We start from the raw sequence: 9,921 nt of genomic DNA on the forward strand, positions 1-9,921 counted from the left end.
AAATTCCTGATTGCTTGAAATAAAGTAGGCTCCTAACGTCCTAGCTGCCACAGCAAATAAAGCAACAAAATACATTACATGCAGTAATCATCACTCAATAATTCCAAAACTGCCTCATGACAATCTATCAGAGAACTGTTGAAGAACAGTTGCCAGAAACTTCTTCCGAGGTTCTGTATAATATATACAAGGAACAGAACAACAGATAATGGACAATATCTTCAATCTGGTAACAACCATAAATACATGTCCATTCAGCCATCGATTATCTATATATCTCCCTTCCAATTTGGCAGACGGCATCACCTGAAATCTAAGTTCTGAGCAAGCTCTGCATATCTGAGGGTAAATTAGAGTTTGAAAATAGGATACCTCTGAATGGTTCTTCTTTATTTTGAGGAACCAGACTGAGAAACATCAGCAATTGATTATTGCCCTATCCTTTGTGGCATCCTGCTCAAAACCCAATTCCTTTCATTGTTGGCCAAGAAATCACCCATCCTCATATTGTATATCCTTAGCAGAGCCTCATAATGCTGTGCCCAACCTCCATCCTTTAATTATTGAAGCCAACACATCTTTGTGAGCTTGTGTCTGACACTTTATTTAATTTGCGCCAATAGTAAAGAAAAGGTAAATCAATTCTGCCAGTGATGGAGGGTAGCCATGTCTCTGCCCTAAGGAAGTCCTAATATTTTTCTGAAAAAATTGTTTTGAGTAATCTCTAACTCTTCCTTTACTTTTTCTCCCAAGATTTCTGCTCCATATAACAACTGAGTGATGGTTTTGGAAACAGATCTTCTGAAAGGGGTTCATCAAGTTCCCCCCTCTAGAATTAAAAAAAAAGTGTTGCAGCTGTGCATTAGTTTTGGCACCTGCTAGCAATGTTGTCTCTGTGTGATGTTTCCAAATAATGTTAACATCAAAATTTATCACCAAATACTTAAAGAATCACACCTGGCCCAGAATGTGCCCATCAAGTACCCATTTGAAGTGTTGTGGGGTAGGCTTTTTCCAAAGACCATTACCTTAGATTTGGAACAATTTATTAACAGTTTTTCCTCTTTACAGAAGCTCACAAACTTAAACAATGTTATGTCTTATTTATTTATTTATTTATTTATTTATTTATTTACACAGTCAGACAGGTGTTATTGACTGGTAGTCCTTCCCAAGGACCTGGGATGGCTGAATTTTATTATCAATGTTGTTGCTCTTATTATAGATATCGTCGCAGAATATAGGCTGTTCCCAGTAAAGTTGCTTTTTGTAATTGGCTGATGGTGATTTCTGTTGTTGTTATCATCATCATCATCATCATCATCATCATCAGTATTATTATATCATAGTAATAAATTGTATGGCTAAAATTATCCAGACTAGGTTATATATACTACTACGGATATTTATATACCACTCTTCAACCAAGTTCTCAAAGCACTTTACAAAGAAAAAAATACATACATAAGATGGTCCCCTGCCCCCAAAGCATTCACAATCTAAGCAGAAACATAAGGCAGATACCAGAAACAGAAACCAGAGGAATGTTGGATAGGGCCAATTGCTCTCCCCCTGCTAAATATAAGGGAATCACCACTATAAAAGGTGTCTCTTTGCTCAGTTAGCAGGGGTCATATAATGAATCCAAATCTATATACAATAAAATAGATGAAAAATGATCAATAAAATTTCATTATAACAGTTTCTATGCATCCAGCTGAAAAGATAGAATCCAATAGAACATGTCCAAAATATGTTCCAAATAACAGGGAGAAGTATTAACCGCTGTTCCAAAGTAGTCACACATTGTGGTTGAGAGATAACATGTCAAATATTGATTTCCCCAATTTCTACACAATTTTGCCAAACACATTTTGACTAGAAAGTCTTTATTAGTGGCAATTATCTGTAAAATAAGAGAATCACCATGTTAAAAATGTGCCTCTTTGCCAAGTTAGCAGGGGACTACTGACAGTACTGAGCTAGATGGACCAATGGTCTGACTCAGTATATGGCAGCTTCCTATGTTCCTATGTACTTCACTTAGCAGGAGGAAAGCAATTGGCCCTATCCAACCCCAGCACAGCATCCCTCCAGTAGCTGTTGCTTGTGTTTACCTTGTGTTTCTTTTCAGAATGTGAGCCTTTTGGGACAGGAAGTCAAATAATTATTTATTTATTTTTCTATGTAAACTGCTTTGCAAACTTTTATTGAAAAGCTGTATATAAGGAGGAGGAGGAGGAGGAGGAGGAGGTGGAGAAGGAAGAGTGACTCATGCAGGACACAACAGTCCCCTCTGGGGGTAAAAATTTTGCTGCATCTCTTCACCGGGAGTAACAGATTAATTGTACCACACCCAGTGCATCAGAACTCTTGATTTGTCTATACAAGCAGGCCAGAACAGTGAATCATGCACAGACATAAGTCCATCTGCCAATAGGTTGGTGTTTTGGGCTTACAGGAATCTTTAATTGTGCACTGCATAAATTGCTCATGGTACACAAGCAGCAAGATTTTTAGATTGTGAGCCCTTTGGTGAGAGGGAATCATCTCTCTCTCTCTCTCTCTCTCTCTCTCTCTCTCTCTCTCTCTCTCTCTCTCTCTCTCTCTGTGTGTGTGTGTGTGTAAGCTTTGAGAATGTTGAAAAGCAGTGTAAAATATTACAGGTTGAGTATCCTTATCCAGACTGCTTGGGACCAGAAGTGTTCCAGATTTCAGATTTTTCTGGATTTGGGAATATTTGCATAATGATATATCTTGGGCATGGGATCCAGAGTCCCAAAACAGATGCCAACAGAGTAGGCGTCAAACTGAGCAGGGAGTGGAGGAGGAGGGCTTTCCCTTTTCCCTCTAGCGTCAAAGCGAGAACATCAAAAACATTAAAAAGCTTCACAATAAAAACAGAGCTGCGACTAGAGAGAATTACAGACAAAACCCCTATCACTAACAGCCTTCTGAAATAAGTAAGTTTTGACTCCATGTTTAAAAGCAGCAAAATTAGGAATCTGCAAGTGAGTGCGCTGAGGCATTTTGTTTTTTGTTTTTGTTACAGCGTGGTGTCCTGATTTTGGAGCATTCCGGATTTTGGATGTCCAGATGAGGGATACTCAACATGTCGTTTCAGTAGTAATAGTAGTAGGAACAGCAGCACATGTTGGGATTGTTGTAGCAGAAGGACTATCATGAGCACTTCAGAGTACAGGAAGCAGCTATAGAATGTTATTCAGGTCTATTTTACAGCAAAACAGGTCACATAATGGCCCAGCCCATGTTACTGAAATATCCACAGACTCTCTTCAGTCCACAGCATGAAGAAGTGCCTCCAAAATGGCAGGGTGTGTTCATAAAGCAAAGCTTGGTTGCGAATGCTGATCCCTGCCAGCACAACAGCATGAAGGAGCAGGGGGCAGGGTTGTGCACCCAGTACATGAGGCAGGCACAGCGCCACCATCTTGCCTCCCCCACACGTGACCAGGACTGGCCAATGATGGAAGCGGGAGGGCTGGTTACAGCACCGGCCTGCATCGCTACTGCGGGTTGTTGCAGAGAGATTACATGGCGGAAAGGGTCAAGTGGTGGTGCGGCAGCAGTAGCAGGGCCTGGAGGCCCCTTGATTGACTGCTCAACCATTCATGTATGGCCACGAAGCAGCAGCGGCAGCCACAGAAGGGGCAAGTGGTGGTGCAGTGGCAGTAGCAGCAGGGCTTGAAGGGCGGGCAGTGGAGCAACAGGTCTCTCAGTGATGCATTCATTGCTTTTGTATTCAAGTCCATCCACCTTGCTGTTGGTCATCCTCTTTTTCTCTTTCAGCACATCCTAGAGGGAAAAGTCACATACTCCTTTTTTCTTTTCAAGAAAAGGCTTTTGTGGTTAAACATAGACTATATTTAAATGTGCTTCTTTCACAAGCTGCAGGTAACTAGTCATCAAGCAGAAAAATCAAGTATACATCATATCCTTCCTTACTTTTCAGTCTCCTGAGTTTACACTTAATGTAGTCGTAAATAATCCCAACTGGAGATGGAATGGTGATACAAATTGATCCCTGTTGTTGATTCAACTACGTCAGTATGCTGCAGCTAAATACACCAATTGGCAAAACAAACACCTTATTGGTGGTGGGGTTTTTACCAGTGGCACACATCACTCCAGTCATTTTCTCCAGAATAAATATTGTGTGGACCATTTTTCTCTCATGGAATCAACTCACTTCAATAATATATTCTAGGTCTTTTAAAAAAGAAAAAAGAAACAGAAAACTATCAAAACATCTGAACTATCCTGTGATAAGCACACAAAGATGCATTTGGAAGATGGTGGATTTAAAGGTAAAAAAAAAAAGGTTTATTTTTCTCCTTCCATTTAAATACTTAAATACTTTAAATATTTAAAAAGAACCCCATCATTGGTTATGAATTTTTAAGTTACATCCAATGTAAGCATATGTGTTTGTAGCAGATGAAGATAATAATGAGGTTCTGGGTGTACATGTTCTCTGTGTATTGATACTCATAGGAACATAGGAAGCTGCCATATGCTGAGTCAGACCATTGGTCTATCTAGCTCAGTATTGTCTTCACAGACTGGCAGCGGCTTCTCCAAGGTTGCAGGCAGGTTCGTTGCTCATCCATGCCTCATTGACCCAGCATCTTTTGATATAGATGTGCATCGCGATCTGGGGCCATGGTTTTTTATGTGCAACTACTTATCCATGGGCCTGTGTGTAATTTTCAGTTTTGCACATTATTTATTTATTTGTCAAATTTGTGTACCCCAAATGTACATCTCTGGATGGTTTACAACAACATAAAACAAGATAACACACACACACACAAACAAACTCTTAAAACAATTTAAAACACAATTAAATTAAAAAGCTTGGGTGAATAGATACGTCTTTAGGGAATTTTGATGCTAGCAGCCTGTTAGGTTATATATCATCGACAATACTTTTTGTTTAGTAATTGACTGCATTTTTATCCCCCTCTGTCTTCTAAGGAGTTTATGGTCATATTCTTGGTTCTTTTCTTCTCCTTTTTTCTTCACAACAGCCCCCAAAGAAGGTTAAGCTGAGAGTTACTGGCCCAAAATCACCCAGTGAGCTTCATGGCTGAGTGGAGTGATGAATCCACTTATCAATATCTATCTATCTATCTATCTATCTATCTATCTATCTATCTGTCTGTCTATTTGAGTTATATACCACCCCTCTATAAATGGCTCAGGGCAGTTTACAACAAATAAAAACAATTAAAATCAATTAGCAGTTAAAAATCAAAACTAAACTAATTAAACAATTAAAATCATTTAAACATTAAAAATAATCATCATTTAAAACCAGCATTAAAAACTGGGGGTGATTCAGTCTGTGATCAGACCGAACCAAGCCTGATGTGGGTAGACCAGTTCAGTGCTGAACTGGAAGCTGGGGGAGCAGTGAGAGAGGTTGTCAGAGGGTCTTCTTACCTGCCTGGTGCAGCTGCCAGCACCACCACTCCACCCCCCAGCAGAGCCCATAGCCCAAACACATGTGACCCTGCCTCTTTTAGGAAGCTGCCAACGTGGCAGCAGCTTAGTTCTGGCTGCCATGGATGTGCGGAAGCTAGAACCAAGATGCCACGGCACGGTAGGCTTCCTTAAAGAGGCAGGATTGCACATGTTAAATGATTGCACATTTTAAGAGACCCTATGGGCTGCGCGCATGGGATGTGTTTGTGTGGCAGCACTGGCTGCCTTGCCTAGTGGTTAAGAAGTCCCTTTGACAACTTCTCTCACCACCACCTGTTGGCCACCCCTTAAGCGATAGGAGTCAGGGCCCCTATTAAGCAATACGAGCCTCACCGGATTACCCTTTACAAGTATTAGCCACCCAAATCACCAAACCAGTTTGGTCAAATGGACCCGACCAGCCATCCAGTTCAACCGAACTGGTTCGGCAGCATGCGGTTCAGCTCAAGTTGGATTTGAATTTGAGCCGAACTGCAATTTTTGGTTTATGCACACCCCTACCTACAGTTTCAGGATTTGGTCTTTAGGGAGTTGTTCTCCCAAGAGTACCAGAAGTGCTTTTCCTGTTTACCCAGCTTTTGTTGTGTTTAATAATGAAGTCACTCACTGTGCCCTGCTGACACCTCCATGGGATTGCTGTGAGGAATCCCCGTCCCCTTTACCCCGTGCGGAGGGGAGGGAGTTTGTCCCAGCCTGGCTCCGCACGAGGCCCAAGAAGCAGCCTGATTGGCCCTTTCGGAGTTGGGGGCGTGGTTTCAGCCGCAATCGGCCGATCCATGCCCTGGTCTTTCAGTTTGGCTTGTGCAATCCCCTCCCTCCCTTTCCTGATGCAGAGCGGGTCTAGTGACTGGTCGCCCTAGGGGCCGAGTAGGAATTTTTTGCTCTCTGCGCATTGGCCACTGCTGGGTTTTTTTCCCGCCTACTCCGTTCTGCACTCAGTTGTTAGCTAGGTATAGGTCGGTCACAATGGCAGTATCAGTGCGGGCTGAGGGGTAAGTTGAGGTATAGCATATCGGTGAGCACCCTTGGATATTTAAAGGTTGATTGGTTAATCGCTCCTTTGTGGCCTGTGCGGCACGGGGAGAACGGATTGCCATGAAACCTGCTTCAGGATTTCGTCAACCTTTGGGCTGTGTGGTCCGGGGTGGGTGAAGTCCTTGAAGTATCCAGATCCCCTCTGCTAAAGGGGGTGGTTGGCTTTGAAGGAATTAGGTGGGATGTACCTGCCTGCTTCCTGAACCAGGGTGTGTCGCCTGTGTGAGGTGATGGGTAGGACACTAGAGTCCTAGCTCACGCCTAGGGGCCCGCACTGTTCTTTGTGGGTGATTAATCACCTTGGTTCAGTTCGCCATGCCTGTTAATTTTTAATAAAGTTGTGGCCCTTTCACCCATAAAATGTCTCCGTGTCTTCTTGGGCTGGGGGCTGGGGACAAGGTGGAAACACCCAGCACAGTGTGAGTGGGAGCTGACATTCCCAGAAAAATTTATTTCCAAGCCCTATTAACTAGTTACTTTCCTAGATCCCAAGTGATTCCTGTTTCTGCAACACAGCAGCATGTAAGACACCTTGGCTAGGTAGGTGGGTAAGACGATGCTGGGCCTGGTTGATGCTTCCATAATATGCTTATAGGAAAGATCTGGGGGAAAATTGGAATCTGGACCCAGGTGTGCTTCACAATACCCATCCTCATGCCAGTTAGATTCCGGACCATATCAGATGTGACATGGGAACTCCCTACATCTCTAGGGGGTGGATTGGATTGAAACAATAGTACAGGGGAGGATGATTTAACCCTGTATGCTTCACCAATTTTCTAACTAAACATACCTCTCCCCAATCTGCTCTTAAACACAGAGAATGAAATTTGCATGCACTTTTTGAAACTTACCCCTACCGCCACCCTGTCCACGGCTCCTTTGGGGCAAAGCCCTTTGGGGAGAGCCAGCATGGTGTAGTGGTTAGAGTGCTGGACTAGAACTGGGGAGACCTGAGTTCAAATCGCCATTCAGCCATAAAACTAGCTGGGTGACTCTGGGCCAGTCACGTCTCTCTCAGCCCAACCTACTTCACAGGGTTGTTGTGAAAGAGAAACTCAAGTATGTAGTACAGCGCTCTGGGCTCCTTGGAGGAAGAGCGGGATATAAATGTAATAATAATAATGATGATACCTCAACACCATAGGGGGCCACAGAAATCACCATCAGCCAATTACAAAAAGCAGCTTTACTGGGAACAGCCTATATTCTGCGATGATATCTATAACAACAGCAACAACATTGACAATAAAATTCAGCCATCCCAGGTCCTTGGGAAGGACTCCATGTCTGGATAAAACAAACCAGTCAATAACACCTGTCTGGCTGTGTAAACAAGAAATAATAAAGAAAAACAACTTGGGAGTTCCAGATGCAGAGCTCCCACATCACACCTAGAACTGTAGGTGTGATGTGGGATAATCATAATCAGCCAGTAACTATGCAATTCAGTAGGCGAGACTGAGGCATCATCCCTTGGCCTGCTTTGACCCCTTTGTATTTTATTATGTTGTCTGAGTGTTTCTGTTGAAAGTGAGAGGTGGGCTATCAATATGATAAATAGATAATAGAAGATAAACAGTGCCAACCAAAGGATAGAACCACAGCCTTTCCAAATTTCAGGACCACCATAGAATTGAATAACTGTGAGGCATAAGCAGCAAAGTATCGTATTTGCAAACAATAAATTGAGATAAAATCCACCCAGAACATCCAAAATGAATAAACCTGTCCCCATCAACAGGAACACCATCGGGGTGAATTTCAAAAGTATCTCTTTGTGCACATTTGATATAGTCTGATCACAAGAAATACGTTTTCCTGTTGCTAAATTTTATTCTATTTTCCAAGAGATTCCCTGTGACACATTAACAGAGAATTATGCTTAAGAATTCATACACTAATTTCCGGTTCTGTTTACCTTTCTTTCCCTTGTGTTATGTGTTTTAGGTGGAAACCAAACTGGAAGCCAAAATCAAACTGTGGTACTAGACTTCATCCTCCTGGGGTTTGGTAATCTTCATGGGCTAAGGATCCCCACCTTCGTGATATTTCTTGCGGTCTATATAGTAACCGTCACAGGGAATATCATGATCATGCTGATAGTGTTAACTGATCGTAACCTTCATAACCCCATGTACTTCTTCCTAGGAAATCTCTCCTTCTTGGAAATATGGTACACTACCAGTGTGGTCCCAAAGATGCTGAAAACATTTCTAACCATCCATGAAGCCATTTCTTTCTCAGCTTGCCTCCTTCAGTTTTATATCTTTGGTTCATTGGCAGTTGCTGAGTGTTTCCTCTTAGCTGCTATGTCCTATGATCGTTACGTTGCCATATGCCATCCATTGCATTACACAAACCTTATGAATTTCAGGGTGTGTGTTCGGCTAGCAGTAGGATCCTGGGTTGGTGGGTTCCTCTCCTTGGTGGTCACCATGCCAATGGTTTCCATGTTGCCTTTCTGTGCTTCTAATGAGATTGATCATTTCTTCTGTGATTTGGCACCCGTCGTAAAACTCGCCTGTGGAGACACACTAATAGTGAGGATCCCAGCTTTCATTATTGCCTCCCTCGTGTCATTCTCTCCATTCCTTCTAACCATTCTGTCCTACTATAAAATCATTTCCAACATCCTCAAGATTCCATCCACCAGAGGCAAACAGAAAGCTTTTGCCACCTGCTCCTCACATCTCATTGTCGTTACAGTGTTCTATGGGACATTGATGGTGGTATATGCTGTGCCTACAACAACCTGGTGTCCAAACCTAAGTAAAGTTTTTTCTGTGCTCTATGCAGTAGGAACACCAATGCTTAATCCTATTATATACAGCCTGAGGAACAAGGAAGTACAAAATGCATTGAGGAAGCTGTTGAAAAGAAACCCCTCATTAACACAAAACAAGTGAATGGTTCTTTTATGCACCATACATTTCTATCAATTTGTTGTTTAAAAGCTGCTGCTACCATGTTTGAGAGATGTTGGTCTATGTAAAACAAAGCAATGTGGGCTTTTTTCTAAAGGTATATGTGTAGAGGTTCTGCTCATAGAGTGGGGCTCTCCTCCCTGCGATGATAGAGGCAAAAGAAGCATGAAACAATGCAAATATTGGGTGAATCCAGTATTATTTTTGGTAATACAAATTATATGTGCTCCTGTTTGCTCCGTCTTTTTAAACGTTTATCGATGGTGGATGAGATGGGTGCAAAGAATTCAATTTAAAATGTAAGCTCACTCATTGTGCATTCCGTATGTGTATAATTTGTTTTCATTTTAAGATGTATAATTTCATATTTTTTAAAATTAGAAATGGAATGGAACAGCTGCTACTAGCTTGTTGAGACACATTAAGCGTATCTATTAAAAAGTACTGTTTT

At 42.1% G+C, this 9,921-nt stretch overlaps 1 protein-coding gene across 1 annotated transcript; it reads left to right on the plus strand.

The window, feature by feature from the left end:
• The first annotated feature begins 4,300 nt into the window (after positions 1-4,300).
• On the plus strand, positions 4,301-9,452 carry LOC128331174 (olfactory receptor 6B1-like). The gene is made up of 2 exons (XM_053264526.1): positions 4,301-4,328; positions 8,494-9,452. The coding sequence occupies exons 1-2, from the start codon at positions 4,301-4,303 to the stop codon at positions 9,450-9,452; spliced, it is 987 nt and encodes a 328-aa protein (XP_053120501.1).
• The last annotated feature ends 469 nt before the right edge of the window (positions 9,453-9,921 follow it).

Source organism: Hemicordylus capensis, chromosome 6, assembly GCF_027244095.1.
Source record: "Hemicordylus capensis ecotype Gifberg chromosome 6, rHemCap1.1.pri, whole genome shotgun sequence".
NCBI classification, from domain to species: domain Eukaryota; kingdom Metazoa; phylum Chordata; class Lepidosauria; order Squamata; family Cordylidae; genus Hemicordylus; species Hemicordylus capensis.